This window comes from Ambystoma mexicanum, chromosome 2p (genome assembly GCF_040938575.1).
Source record: "Ambystoma mexicanum isolate Mex_15411 chromosome 2p, UKY_AmexF1_1, whole genome shotgun sequence".
Classification (NCBI taxonomy): Eukaryota; Metazoa; Chordata; class Amphibia; order Caudata; family Ambystomatidae; genus Ambystoma; species Ambystoma mexicanum.
The window spans coordinates 1,008,706,642-1,008,721,988 of NC_090923.1; the positions used below are offsets into that span (position 1 = coordinate 1,008,706,642).

At 45.0% G+C, this 15,347-nt stretch overlaps 1 protein-coding gene across 6 annotated transcripts in view; it reads right to left on the reverse strand.

The window, feature by feature from the left end:
• Positions 1–15,347, reverse strand: part of SIPA1 (signal-induced proliferation-associated 1) — a 291,847-nt gene that overhangs the window by 172,379 nt on the left and 104,121 nt on the right. For all 6 annotated transcript variants that reach the window (XM_069644837.1, XM_069644833.1, XM_069644834.1 and 3 more), the window contains exon 2: positions 5,269–7,201. In XM_069644837.1, coding sequence (XP_069500938.1) covers positions 5,269–6,400 — 1,132 coding nt within the window. In that variant the 5' untranslated portion in view covers positions 6,401–7,201. The remainder of the gene's footprint in view (positions 1–5,268; positions 7,202–15,347) is intronic.

A 15,347-nucleotide genomic window follows, 5' to 3' on the forward strand; every position in this document is an offset into this window, starting at 1 on the left:
TGGAGTCCGTCTTGGCAGTGGGTACCTATTCCAAACAGCGTGTAATTCGCCATCTTGGTTGTCCAATGTTTATATTGGGTAACGTGCGGTGCGTGACAGCGTCACTCTGTTAGTCCCTTTTTATTGTTTATAGATGTTGATAGCAGAAATGTGCATATTGTTGTTCGGCACCACCTGTGTGTTGGATGTCTGTTCTTAATTACTTAGCTATCTCTGCCCAAGCAGCATACTAGTTATTCCCTATAGAGTCACACATGCCCGCAAATTCCTACGCACATATTCTTCTTTATTTAATAATTATTAGTTTTCATTTGTTGTTTCATACAGGCTGAATTCAGCGTCAATATTGAGTCAGCCTGTGCGCTTGTTCATAGGATGGTCTAATTTTGATTTACTATATGTGTTATAGAAAAATATGGGGTTGTGGTTGCAATACATGGTAATTAAGGCAAACTCCGAAAATGGGGTTTCAGATGTTCCACTATAGTGTGGATATACATATATTCCGCGTTCTCTTTCATATATAACTGGATTGTGAAACAAAGGTTTTATAGAACTGATAGGGTCTGCCAGCAAATTTCTTAATTTAGTCCGTTTCGGTGGCTACCCAGTCTAAAAATCCATTGTTGTTCCCGTCTGAGTAGTATGGCTCCGATGTTCCCTCCACGTTTTGGTACTATTACTTTCTCAAGGATGGTCCAACTCATATCATTCTCTGAGTGTTTTATGAGTACGTAATGTTCTACCAGTGGAGCTGTAAGTCTCTTACGTCTGATATTGGATCTGTGTTCACAGATTCTTATTCTTACTGGTCGTGTGGTCATACCCACATATTTTTTAGCACAGGGGCATTGAATCAAATTTACTACGTGTGTGGTGTTACAATTGGTAAAGGTTCTTTGCTCCCATGGTGTGTTCTATCCTATATCAATAGATGTAGATCGTTTTGTAAATTGGTTTACTGAGCATATCCCACAGGGTGCATGTCCTGTAGCTTTTGAGTGCTGCCAGAGGCATGGTTGGTTGTCGTTCTTGGGTAGTTCCTTATAAGTATGTACAAGGCTGTCTCTTATGTTCCTCCTTCTTTTAACTGCAAGTAGGGGGATACTTAGCTTAGTTTCTCCAATATTAAGGAGATACCAATGCCTCGTAATTTCCTTTTTGATCCTGTTGACCAGGGTGAATGACTCAAGACAGCTGTTATTTGGTTCTCATCCCTGGTTTTCTTGGGATGTTGGGCGAGTGTAACCTCTCTAGGTATATTACGTGCCCTTTTTCTCGCATGTCGTTTTGCCCTTACGGGATAGTTCCTCTCTCTTAAGCAATGGCTCAATTTGTCTGCCTGTGTGTCAAATTCCTGCCTTGTTGTACAGTTTCGTCTGAATCTCAGAAACTGGCCAAACGGTAGGTTTTCGCGTAAGGTCCTTTGATGGAAGCTTGTGAAGTCAAGTAACAAATTCCTGTCTGTAGTTTTCTGGAAAACTGTGGTTTCCACCCTGTGTCCTTTTCTGGTCAGTTTCAAATCGAGGAATGTTGCAGTGTTCTTGCTATGTTCCGAGGTAAATTATAAATATGGATTAAGTCCATTCAACCAATACATGAATTCATGTAGAGTAATTTCAGTTCCTACAAAAAACATCAAGATATCGTCTATATACCGTCGCCAGCTCAAGATGTTCTGTGCATATGGATTCAGTTGGTCATATATGTGTCGCTCTTCAAAATCGTCGACATATAGGTTTGCTAGTGACGGTGCAAAGGTTGCCCCCATTGCTGTCCCTGCAATTTGTTCGAAATATCGTTGGTCAACCATGAAGTCGTTTTTGGTTAGTGATTATTCCGCAAGTTGCAGAATTAAGTTGATGGGCATTTCAATGGGCGGTTGGATTGCTCTTAGTGTCTTTTCAACAACTTTCAGTGTTTCACGTTGTGGTATTTTTTAATACAATGACTCAGTATCCATTGTCACTATAAAGATGTCCTCGCTCGGTAAAATCAGATATTCAAGATGGAGAAGGACAGCCGTTGTGTCTTTAGTGTAGGATTTCATAGCTACAACCTCATCTTTGAGAAACAAATCTACAAATTGTGACAGATAAAGAAGAATATGTGAAGAATATGTGCGCAGGAATTTGTGGGCATAACTAGTATGCTGCTTGGGCAGAGATAGCTTAATAATTAAGAACAGGCATCCAACACACAGGTGGTGCCGAACAACAATATACACATCTCTGCTATCAACATCTATAAACACTAAAAAGGGACTAACAGAGAGATGCCGTCACGCACCGCACGTTACCCAATATAAACATTGGACAACCAAGATGGCGAATTACACGCCGTTTGGAATAGATACCGGCTGCCAAGACGGACTCCAAACTCACGGAGGTAAGACACATATGGAACACACCCTGGGCGCCTCGCAAAACCCAGGGTCAGATTACATTTAGCCTAGCCCCGGGCACAAGATACGATTAATAAGCACCTTGCGCCTGGCTGCACACGTATACAGACGAGCCCCGCGTAACATTACGACCACTCTGAATTACTATACAGCCGCACTGCTGCCCGCACGTGTATTTTACCTAGCAGCTACATAGCGTTTGCATGCACTATAATAGCTTAACTGACAAGCTTAAGTGCATGTATATGTCCAACTAATGATATAAGGCACAACACCCTTATGAACGTGGATGGTTGACAAACAGTGGGAATATTTATATTTATATACGTCGCAAACACCATATCCTTAGCGTTGCCGAAGCGCTTGTTTATTGCTCTTTTAAAAACGGCATTCTGACCGGAGTATTGACTCACGCATTTTTCGAACTAGGTATTTAAAGGTGATTGTCAGATCAATCACTTGCCAGGAGTCACACCAGATCGGGCTCAACAACTCACCTAACACGAAGCCAGAACACCATCTGGGGGTGAGTAGTATGAATGTCCCCATTTTACATCATGTGCAGAACTGCTTCAGTGCCCAAAGGGTCCATTTCTTTAGAAAATAAGTATCTACTTGTTTCCATGTATAGATATTGCCCTAATGAGAAGACTGGGGGAGCGTTTAAAATAAACTGCTGTTCACAGAGATTGATATATGAAGAGGTAAGCGGTCCTCTTTCTATGTCCTTTAACAATAGGAAATATTGCTTGTAGACAAACACAGTATTGGTAGTTGCCCTTTTGCATGTACTCCCCTTTTAGGGACGAGAAGACTGAAGAGTTTGCAGTCCTAGAGTCAGAATTGAGACGCCCTCCACACAGTGAGTGAAGGAGCACAAGACAACCATTGACAAGAGTGTCTTTTTTACTAAACTGTTCCCTGCATTATTAAGAGCGATAGGGAAGTCCTGAAGAAAGCGGAGAGCGGGTCCACATCCGCTGAAACCGGTAGACAAGAAGTGGTTTGGTCTGACGAACTAACCCCCAGAACCTATATAGAGTAGAAAATGGGCCTGTAGCATTATTAAGTCATTTTATTTATTTTCCAGTGTCCAAAGTACTAAGAATAAGACATTGAGATATCTATGGAAGAATTACTCTCCAGATGACTTCAATTAGTTGTTTTTAAAATGTCGTGATAAGCCACACCAAATGGAAACAACAACATTAAAAATATTTACATTGATTTCCATTATCAGTGTGCACCTCTTTTTTAGTATATGAGGAAAGTAGTGAGAGAGGATAGGGCGAGCTCTCTTCTATCCCCTAACCTTTGTAGGCGATACACAACGCACTACTAGGGCAAGAACACCCACTCTAGGGATAGAAAGAGCTCTTTATAGGGACAGCAAGTTATTTATAGGGAATTTAGCTTGAGGAATAATTTTGATTAAAGATATTCTGTCAAATGTATACACATCATAATCGTGCTCCATAACCTCCGACACTCTGGACTTCGGACCGCCAAGGGCATTCCCACTTATAGCACATTGAATCTATAATAATGGTAGAATTGGTGCTATACAAATGACAAGTACAATACAATACAATGCAACAGACTGTTTCAAGCAGACAACTGAATGAAATCAATTGAATCCAGCACCTATAACAGTGTGATGTCAGTGCGATGTGTGCAATGTGACTCTAGCATGTCAATAGCAGAGCTTGGGTTTGAATCCCCAGCACTGGACAGTAAGAAAAAGTTAATTTATTTTACTGTCCCATGATAGGGATTCCAACCCGAGCCCTGCACTAACAAACAAGTGTTGCACGCACTGTACTATTTCATAGGTGCACAATTTCTTTTGTTTTATACACGAGACTGCTTGGCACATAAAGCCTGTTATGGGCTTGATGTGTTAAGCAGTCTATGAATGAAACAAACGAAATCCATCACCCAAGTAATAGCACAGTGTGACCTGACACTGGCTAGTCACTGGCAGTGCATGGGTTCAAATTTGGGAGACTGACAGGGCTCCACCCTGGCCCACTTAAAGCCCTGGCCACAGTATCATGATGACCTGCACACGTGCGTGCCCCAGTCCTTTTTAATTTGGTTGTATGATGACGCAACAGGCGTCATCACGCTTAATGTGGAACACAACATTCTTTTCTCATCTCCTCGGAGCTTGGAGTGAAAAAGGCTAACCTGTAGAAGGCCACGGCTAACCTGGTAAAGGAGGGAGAAGAGGTCGTTGGTCACCTGTGGAGAATTTTGAATGACCAACATCAAGGAACAAAATAGGCTGTCTTTTTCTCTAAGAAGTGATGTTGCTTTTAAGAAGGGGCTGTTTAAAAAAAAAAAAGAGAGCTCTGTGCATTCATGGACTTGGATGATTTCTACTTGTTCTCCACCTTAAGAACTACACGGGTCTATTTCAATCTCTGCGTTGGTGACAGTGACAAAGAGATAGAAGTGTGTTAGGAGCAGAGGGTCTGCGGTCTTGTCTGGGAAGATGCAAGTTCTCTTTTCTTTGCGGGGTCCAGAATTGAGCGTAGAAGTACATTTGGTGCCAGCCCTGAGGGGAAATGTGCATGCTCATTAATGGTCTAGCGAACAGGGTTGGAGACTGTTCAGTGGGGGAGGGAAAGATGGGTCTGGTCAGTCTTGACTGCTCATAGAGAGGCTGCAGCATTGTGTGGTGACTGACATGCCTAATGTTCCCCTAATGAATGATACAGAGAGGGGGGAGTGTTTGAGAACTTGAACATATCAGTCCTAAAATATGACGATGCTCATTCCCCGCCCCCAACAACCAAATCCTCTTTTAAACCTTACTCACTAAGGTGGGGCTGAACTCATCATGACCCCCTCCTCCTCACCTTTTCCAAAGAAGTACTTCCGGTAATAACATGCTCCCAGGTCAGCATGCTCAATGAAATGGCTGGCCTTGTTCACCTTTTTGGCATAGTTCTCTCGAGGTTCCTCCAGCACCGAGACAGCCGTGTTGGGGCACCGGCAGGCCAGGTGGGGCTCAAAGGACCGCCCATGCCATTCATGTCCAGCTTCCAGGCGGCAAAGGCTCCGCTCCTTCTCCCCGCCAACCTCATTGCGGAAATACGGGCAGCTAAGGACTAACTCATTATCCCTGCCATCCCCTTCATCAGCTACATTGTTTTCCTGGCCATTCAGGTCTTCTGCGCTGCCAGACGGTGAGTTGGAAATGGCGCTGGTGCATGCATTGTGCAGCTGGGAAGCAGCGGATGCCCCTGTGGTGATGTTCTTCCTGCGGCCGATGCTATTGCGCTTGCTCACTGCCTCCCCCAAGTCAAAAAGTATGCTCTGAACGTCAAAGTGGGCAAACTGCTTCACCCAGGTCTTAGGGAGGTAGTCAGATGTCAGACCCAGTTTGAACACCTCTTGTGCCCTGCCACTGCAAACAGGGGCACTTTCGGTGCCTTCACTTTTCACAAAGGTTTTTTCAGTTGGACTGTCTTCCAGCAGGCCACCTAAACGAGCTTCCATCTCAGGCACATCCCCAGGCAGCCCAAGCAGTAGGAATGGGTTTTTGAATCTTTGAGCTGCCGGGCTAGAGCTTCGATGCTCTTCGTGGCTATGAGCACGGGCCCGGGAGCCAGTGGGTGTCTTCTCAATAGATGTTAGGCTTCCATACTCCCGGTGCAGCGTGTCCCCAGAGCTGGGCGACCCAACCAGTGGAGATGGCCCTATTCCATCTACTTCCACATCTGCTTCCCCGATGGTAATGTCACTGTTGCTCCGATGCATAAGGTAGCTGCGCCCAGGAGATGAACGCAGGACCAGGTGTGCCCCTTGGCCCCGTCCAACAGGAGACTGTACCCTCACCTCAAACTGCTCCTTCTTAGGGGGCCATTCAACCCGGGCACGGATGGCAGTCACAGCCGGGGTGCCCTTAGGTTCAAAGGCCACAGAGGAGAGAGGGGGGCGACTGGTGTGCCGGCGGATCTTCCGGATGAACAGGTCATCTGACTGCATAGTGCTGCTGGTGTGGACTGAATTGGAGGGGACTCAGAGGCACCCAAAAAGAATGATGGTGTGGTGGCCACTCCAGGTGTGGTGGCCACTCCAGTGCCAGTCTGTGTGAAAGACAAATCAGTCAATTGAGCAGGATTGGGGTATTCTAGCCAACTTGGTGCAGCACCACGGTTTAGCAGATCACGAACCATGGAGGTAAATTCCAGAGTTAGGGAGTGCCCCCATGACGGAGAGGTCCAGTTATGGTTCCATTTTTACAGTGCCCTGGGTCTCAGTCAATGACAAGCGGAGGCGCTGTTGTCGTCTTTCTTGGGTTTTGTGTTTGCTTCTTTTAATCCGATGTCGGTGATCGTCCCTCTTGGCTTCCATCTGGAGCATTCTCATTGGGTGAACTCCTACGACCTCATGTTTCCAAGTTCACTTGATGATCAACTTTGATTTAAAGAGGTAGAAAGGGAGGGTTGTTCCCATGTGAGTCATGGAAAGCTGGTATCCACAGGAAGCCACTCGTACGCTAACCTTCATCCTCCACGGTCTTTGGGCATTGACAACATCATTACAAAGGGGGCAGGAAGGATTTTCCCTCACCGATGTAGCCTAGGGCTGCCGACTTCAGCTATGCCTTGTACCCACAGCAGCACTCCTTATGAACTAACGGTCGAAGATCGCTCGTCTTCCTCCCTTTTCATGAGGTGGCATCCTACGAGCAGCGGTATAATCACCAGGCAGAGGGTGATTGGCGCTTCCTCTCATCAGAAGAAGGTCCTCCTCGTCAGCCGTACGTCAGTCACTACCGCCTCCCTGCAGAGGAGAGAACAAAACAGGAGATATAAAGCCATTCAGTCATACGGGTATACATCCCACATTTCTGTACATCTTCCCTCCTCCCCAACTTAAGTGGAATGCACCAACAACAAAGACACTTGTCAATTGAATCTCTAGCGGATACGCTTCTCCTAGTACCTTGCAAATCACAACTGAATGAGCTGCTCCTACATCACGCCCTGACTTCCGATTCCATCGCTTCCCTACCCACCCAGTCCATCTAAAGCTATAAACACTCTGCTGGATCCTGATGGGCCGAGGGGCTTCTCTGTGGTAATGCGCTTGTTTTCTACTAAGGCTTACATAGCGATTTTACAAAAGCGCTAAACACACTTTAAAACAGTCACTACAAAAAAAGAATGATAAAATGATGATTAGGAGTAAGTGAGGAGAGAAAGAAAACGAGTGCAGAATAAATAACAAATAGGTGAAGGAAGAGATTTCCAGTGTTTTTGAGGTAGAAGAAGAAAGGAACAGAACCGGGACGGAGCACAAGGAGGCTTAAGAACAGAGAGAAGGTGTTGAGATTGAGAGCGTGGAGCGCAAACATGAGAATAGCAAAGAGCAAACAAGAAGATATTAAAGAGGAGAGAGAGATTGGAGCAAGAGCATGCAAAAAAAATGTATAAGAATGTCTGCGTCAGCGGCACTTTTATGCCTAAAGAGTACTGGGGGTGAGGAACTTTCCACCAGACCCAGAAGTCACAACCTGAGCCCAGTGATGAGTAGTGAAAATCACCCCACCTCGATCCAATAACACAGTTCAGCTATATTATCCTGAATTAGCGTCACAGCGGGAGGGAGGAGCCAAAGAACGATTCATGACTGTCCAATGAGTTTTTCTCAAATAACGTTGCGTCTTTTTCCAGGTCCCATGGTGCACTGCCCACATTGAGAATGCTTCATCCTTCCCTAGGTGCCGATGCCTAGAAATCCAGAGAAAAACAGTGTGGTGGACTAGGCCTAAAATAGCCATGTTCCCACTGCTAGAAGACACTATGTGGGATTCATATGCCAGTTTGCAAGGAGGCAATAGGCACCACTGTCTGCAGCAAGCCTACATGGCAAGTCGGTTCAGAGTCGGTGCATGGATTTAATAAGGCAATGTGGCACCCATGACAACATACCACTACTGGAAAAAAACCCTGCTTTGCTGTGGTGCTCCACTTGAACAACTAAAGTTGTGAAAAGAATCCTTGAACATTCAGATGAATGCAAATGAGTGTAAACATGAGGCTTGAATGTGGGATGCACCCAGAAAAGGAGTACCACTTTTACACAAAAGGAGCAGCATCCCCACAAGTGTGTGTTCTTGGGTGGGGGAGCAGCACATCTTGGCATGGCCTGCACACAGGGTGCATGATTGGCACACAGAGGAGTGGCCTGCATACAGGGGACTACCTACCTGCACACAAGTCGAGGGGCCCACTACAGGAGAGCAACCTAACACAGACGGGGGGTTCACACACATGGGACTAGCCCTACATAGAGTGGAGCGGACTCCATATATGGGAGAATGGGGACCGGGGTGGCAGCAGACAGTGGGAAGGGGATGCACACAGAAGGAGGGACCTGCGCACCAATGGAGTGGCCGACACATAGGAGGTGCTGCTGACACATATGCAGTGGCCCCTTAAGGGCCTGCATCCAAAAATACATGTGGTACAGAAATTGATTATTCTATTTTAAGTTCAACTTTTAAGCTCTGTAAACCATCTACGGGTCTTCCTTGAAATGTTCACATCACAACATATATAATTAGACTAATATAAAACACTGTAAAGTGCTCTGATCCATCTGGAGGCACCACAGAAATACTGAGGCACCCCAAACTCAGTTCCAATGCACAAACAGAAATACACATTGGCTTATTCGACAGGTGGTTTGCCATTAATATCCAGAAGGAAAGGATTCTTTCCAGCACCTGAAAATTGTATGCCATGGTATGATATGTCAAAATAGTATAATGGAATATGTTAATAATCTTTGTAAGTAAATTAAGACATCACCACTACATCATCTTGAGGAATTAGCTCAGCATCTGGTTGTGAAGCTAAGATTTTTGATTGAGTCGTTGGCGGTTTTAAAGTATGTCACTTGGCCAAAAAGCAGTGTTTCCGTAGTCACAGAAACCAATAACCATCACCAGCTCAGTATATTTATTTATTTAAATTTTTATAAAGCGCCACACGCCTGTGGGCCTCAGAGTACACAAAAAACGAATGACAGACAAACAAGCAAAAGGGGAGGAGCATGGGGAGTCGGCAGAGTGAAAGCAGGCTATGTTCAGCCCGGGTTCAGGTTGAAAAGAAACCTTTTATTTCTTTTTTAAAAAGAGCCCGGTTTTCGGTCATGCGTATATGTCCTGGAAGAATATTTCACTGCAGTGGTGCTTGGATGTTAATGGAAGTATCTCCAAGGCGTACCAGTTTGCTTCCGTGCTCCTATCTTAGGCTTTACTCTGTCAATGAGATAGGTCGGGCAGGCATTTAGTCGACATTTTAAGGACAGCGTCAAGATCTTATGAGTGATCCTATGTCGTATAGGCAGTCAATTAAGTGCCCAATTACATAAACTCAAGCTCATCAATGTCCAGGGCGTGGTGCATAGCCACTAGCTCTTGGGCTTAGGGAAGAGGCGCTGTGATCAGTAGAGAGCATCTGCACCCAGTTACTCACACCCGTATGTAAGGAGAGAAACCATCAATGTCAGGGACGTGGTGCATAGCCGCTAGCTCTTGGGCTTAGGGAAGAAGCGCTGTGATCAGTAGAGAGCATCTGCACCCATTTGCTCACACCCGTATGTAAGGAGAGAAAACCTAAATTGTTCCTCTGGTGCAGGCTTTCTGCAGAGCTTTCAATGTAAAACTTTTGCCGGCTCAGATTGGGAACTGATTTCAATGGTCACCAGCAATGCAGCATCATCAGATGTGTGGTGCACACACATGCGCGAAAAGAACAATTGTGAGGATAAACACAAAGGGAACATTGGCAGATTGAAGGTTATGGCAGAGATATGAGACTCACGCTGTAGTTCAGAGTCAAAATGTGGTTTATATTTTGAGTCACAAAATGGCGGTTGCTTGTTGATATGTAATCTGGGCATGTGTACAGCAATAGAAGAAGTGACGGCGCAGGCATCGGTCCCTGGATAAATCCCTACACATGCCCCAAAGAGTTTAATGTATAGAACCTTGTTCTATTGAAAGCATGGTTACTCCTTTGGGAAATCTCTAGAATCCATCACGTTGCACTTCCTGTAGCCCTGTACCTTACTTGAAGACTACACCCTTTATTCTAACTGATTACATGAATCTTTGTTAGTTAGGTCCAACTCAAAAGGGTTTTAATGACCTGCGAGTGACAGCCAATTGGGTTACTCTTCACAGAGGTACTATTAGGTTCAAGGCACCCCCTATGATAGTCCATGTACGTTGTCTCTCTTGGGTATTGTCACTCATATATGTTAATATGCATGTAAAAGTACAGAATGGGTGAACATTCTGTGTATTGGATAAACTCTTGCTCAGGACAGGTGAGTCCTTGCTCTACAATGTTGACTGGTAGAGGCAATGAGATTGGGCTAAACGTTTCTGACACAAGGAGATCAAGAGAAGCATTTATTCAAGAACGGTGATGGTCCTTTTAACATTGTAAACCACATCAGATCAAAGAAAGAATAAATGGAAAGAATGGAGTTACCTTTCAGACAAAGATTAGAATGGCAACAGGGGAAAGTCAAGGGCCCAAAAGAAAATGCATTGAAATCCCTCAGAATGACAGGGAGCAAAGGTGTCTCCTGCTCGATTACAAACCTATGGATGTTTTGTGACCAAAGTCTCCTAAGAATAGGGAAGGCCTGCACATAGAGACAACAGACTGCTCATCAAAGAGAGGTCGCTACACAGTGAGAAGCCAGAGGCCTGCACAGAAGCACAGGCATGGCCTGTACACATAGAAGGGTTTGGCACATGGTTTTGGGAGTGGCCTGAACCTAGGGTTGAGAGTTGGCTGCTTAAACCAGGGAGAGTCATGGAAACAGGGGAATGGGGGGCTGCAAACAAGGAAACGGCCTGCAAAAGGGGAAAGGCCTGCAAACAAGGGAGAGATCTGCAAACCACAGAGAGTCCATTTGGGGAATGCCCTGTTCACAGGGAGAGATAACTGCAAACATCACCTGGAAGGGGCATTTTCAGAAGGGAATGACTTGCACACAGGGATCACTAGCAAACTAAAAGTCACCGGCCAGTCCCACCTGCTTGAATATGACTTCCTTTATCAGCTAAGCTTCCCTTAAATTCTTTTTACGGCTCCTTTTTCCAGTTACACGTCTCATATCTGCATCTCGGTACCTGCATATATCCCTGCCCTGCTTCAGTGCTTGCATTACATGCCACCTCAAAGGAAGTGTACAAAATCCAGGAAAAGGGAGAACACTGCCAAACAGGTCCATTGGATCAATCTTTTTCACCTACAAACCACTCCACCTTACCAAGACTTTTCTTTAAAAGATAATTGGTATACGGTAGGCTAGCCTGTAACACTACAAGCAAGACCTCTCTCCGTCTTAATGATTTACAAGTGAAAAAAGTTGAAGGCCCTTAGCTCTGCTCACTCTTTTGCTTGGCCCTCCCACTAAGTGAGAGGGAAAGTCCAAAGCTACAGCCCTGCATTTTTTCAAAATCAAGCATATTGATCCTGTGTTTTTTCACTTTTCCCTGATGATACCTGATCTTGGCAGTGCTATCTGGAAAATTGAATATTCCTGCTTTGTGCCATAGATGGGCTGAGGGTACCACGGTCGCCAACCCACTAAGTGAAGAGCTGTCTGGAGGGGATATGTGTGGGATCCTTCAAAACCCCTTGAATTGCCCCAGTGCCTCACTTGTAATGTCAACATAGGTAAATGTGAATCAAAGTCCCCGGCATTAAGGGTATTATTTAATGGAAAGGAACCCCTTCCCCAGCCGACCTTAAACAAACAAAGCACTCATTGGCCCAGTGTACAAAGACTTCCCTCTGGCAGGAGAAAGATCCTTGAGCCACGATCACTCTCGCGGACTCGCATATTTCCGCTTAAAAGCACAGATTGACTCCCAATTCAGGCCCATGGTTGGAGGGTCAATATCCTCCTATTACTTTAGCAGTGCTGCAGAGCTAGGCCGCTGAATTCCCACTTCCGTCTAACCTCAAAATGGAAGGTGGGCTTTTTGAACCCCCTGCTGCTGCCATGCACGCACTAATTAGCGATAGATGCTGTGAGGGAAATAACAAGCATTCACACCGGGTAAACATTAGGAGGCAAAGGAAAACATCTATGAATGAACACATGGGAAGCGGTATAACCAATAATGGCTTAAAATGAGCAGGACATTGGGGAATGACCAATCAGACATTATATTGAACAATCACACTAACTGTGAGCATTACAGTAGAGCCCAGTGTTCTGCAGTTAGGGTCACAGACTGGGTGACAACCCCAAAGAGAGGGAGAGGAAAGAAGGAGCCCAAGGGCAAGAGTCAGACACTGAGAAAGACCAGTGTGAGGGGGAGTCCGAATACATTGCTGACACCTATATTTCAGATGCTGGGCGAAGGCAAGATTGAGCAAGGACCTGAAAGTGCTTGTTGAGGGCAACACCACAGACTACGGTAGGCACCACTGGCCCATTAGGCAGGCAGAACTGTAGCTGGAGGGTAATAACATCACAGCATGGTAAAATCCACAAACAACTCGGAGGAAACTCTTGCCAGTACGAGTGAGTAGTGCAGTATTGCTGCTGGTCCAGGAGTGCGAGGCCATGACTGGAGGGTGAGAAGATCTATTCCAGACAAGTACCCAAAAACGGATGGGGGGCACCTACTTGATGGTAGGAGATTGCCAATGAGAGAGCTAGGTTTTATATCCATGTCATCATAGACGATCAAGAAATAAGATTGCCGCTCTATCCTCAGAACTCGGAAATGAAAGAAGTGTCTGAGAGCTATATCTCTAAGACTACACAAAGTATACCTTATCAGTTGTAGTGTGACCCTATAGGATTTATAACACACGCTGGAGACCAAGTAATAATACTGGGTCACACAACCGCGGTTGTGTGACCCAGTATTATTACTTGGTCTCCAGCGTGTGTTGCAATTATAAGTCCGAGTGTCTCCAGACTTGTCACAGCCAGCTCCTTTTCAATTGGATGTATATTCTTTTTTGTAATATTTGATTTTTACTTGAATATTCTGAACATTTTTGAATACATGGTGGTGCCCACTCTCTTCTCTGTTTGTTCCTATAGGATTTATAACCACCCAACCTGACAAAGTATCATTTGAACTTAATGCTTGACCCAAGTGTGTTCTGTTGATCCTTTGTCAATCAAGAGAAACAGTGTGACTTGATACCATCAAATGGGCGGCCACCAAGATGTTAGCATGGATACAACACCACGATAGAGGATTTCAACACGTCCTTACATGGAGGGTGTGCTCCGGTTATTTTATTGCCCGAGGGCTATGTGTGAAACCCTGCTGGAGAAACTTCAACAAACGTGTCCACGTCCATCTAATGGTACGTTTCTTTATGATACCTAGACTACTGCAAAAGTGCGTCAGAAGGGCAAACCATGAGAACGTTTTCCCATCGTACTGTCCCCTACTCACCAGCCTCGGTCAAGGAAGTGGCCGACAGCTGCACCGGAGTGCTGCCATTTGTGCTTACTATTGCCAGGGATCATCTGTACCTCTTTTATTTCCGCCAAAAATGTAAGATCTGCATCGCTCTCCAGCAACAGAGAGCAATACTCCAGTGTCTCTTTAGCAGTCCTGTCACTGCACAATAGCACTGTCATTATAGGATCATGGCCACGATGAAGGCCAATGCCACACAAATCAAATGAACCTAAAAGCAGGACTGCAACACTCCCTGAACTTGAAGAGAGGAGCTTTCATTTTCAATGTGAGTACGGCTTCAGGCTTTAGTTTCCAGGGCATTCTTGCCAGGCAGTGTTTTTGCACTTTGGTGTTATATGGCCTGGATTCAACCAGTATGAAAGATTTCTCCTGGTTAGACGTGTTGGAGGGCAGATTCTGGCGGTAAATACTGGGACTGGGACCTAGCGTTCCAGTTGAAATGATCCGTCTGCAGTTGGGCCGCACATGACTGTCTACCATGGCAATAAAGAGGAGAATCATATTATACTTCAAATCCCGTAACTCACCAGTATGTCCATTGTTACACTTACCGGGCCAATAAATACCTATCGCCCATTCCAAATCGCTGGTGTCGTTGACACATGCAAGCTTTGAAAATATAGGATGGAAACCTGTTTGGGAGGACAGTCTACAGGAATTAGTTAAGAAGGCTTTCCGCAAGTTGGAGCAATGCGACTGGTGTGCAAATTATTCCCACCTTGTTACGCTAAGCTGTTATCGCCCCATTATTGACCAGCTTGTTCATAAATATAAAGTACCTCAATGTTACATCAACCTATGTCCTTCCCCAGAAATAACGTCGGTTTGTATTATTATTGCAAATTGGTAGACTGCCAGTACGAGCTTCTGTCGGTCCAGAGCAGGGAATCCCAAAGGAGGGGAGGAGCTGCCGTTCATGTGGTCTAGCAGGAAAACTGGAAACAGCTCAACACGTGTTGACGGAGTGCCTGGAATATGGCCCTCTCTATATGAAGATGTTGGGTGCATTTGTCTCAGATCATAATAGTATTATATTATAAGTGAGCCATTTTGGCAGTATTGCTTGAATTCAGGACATAAATCAATGCATATTGCTCTGTTTAATATCTGTAATGAAATACTTAAGTTAGGAAAAGTGGGAAAAATGCCAAAATGGAATATTTATTGCTGACACCTGACTCTGGTTTTGGAATCTACCTACTGGTGGTAGGAGTCACATGGCTATGAAGGTACTACCAATTAGCCAATGCGAATCGAGTAAAGGTTTTGATGAAGCTGTAATGATGAATATCCTTCCCAGTTCTCACCCGATTCTTTGGAAATATCAGGACGAAGAATTGACATGAGATGGGTATAGCTGTTATCTATGCCCCGACCATCTAGTAGGTCTGGTATTGTTTTAGCAAGTCATGTAAACCAGGATGTAATGAATTGTGATGT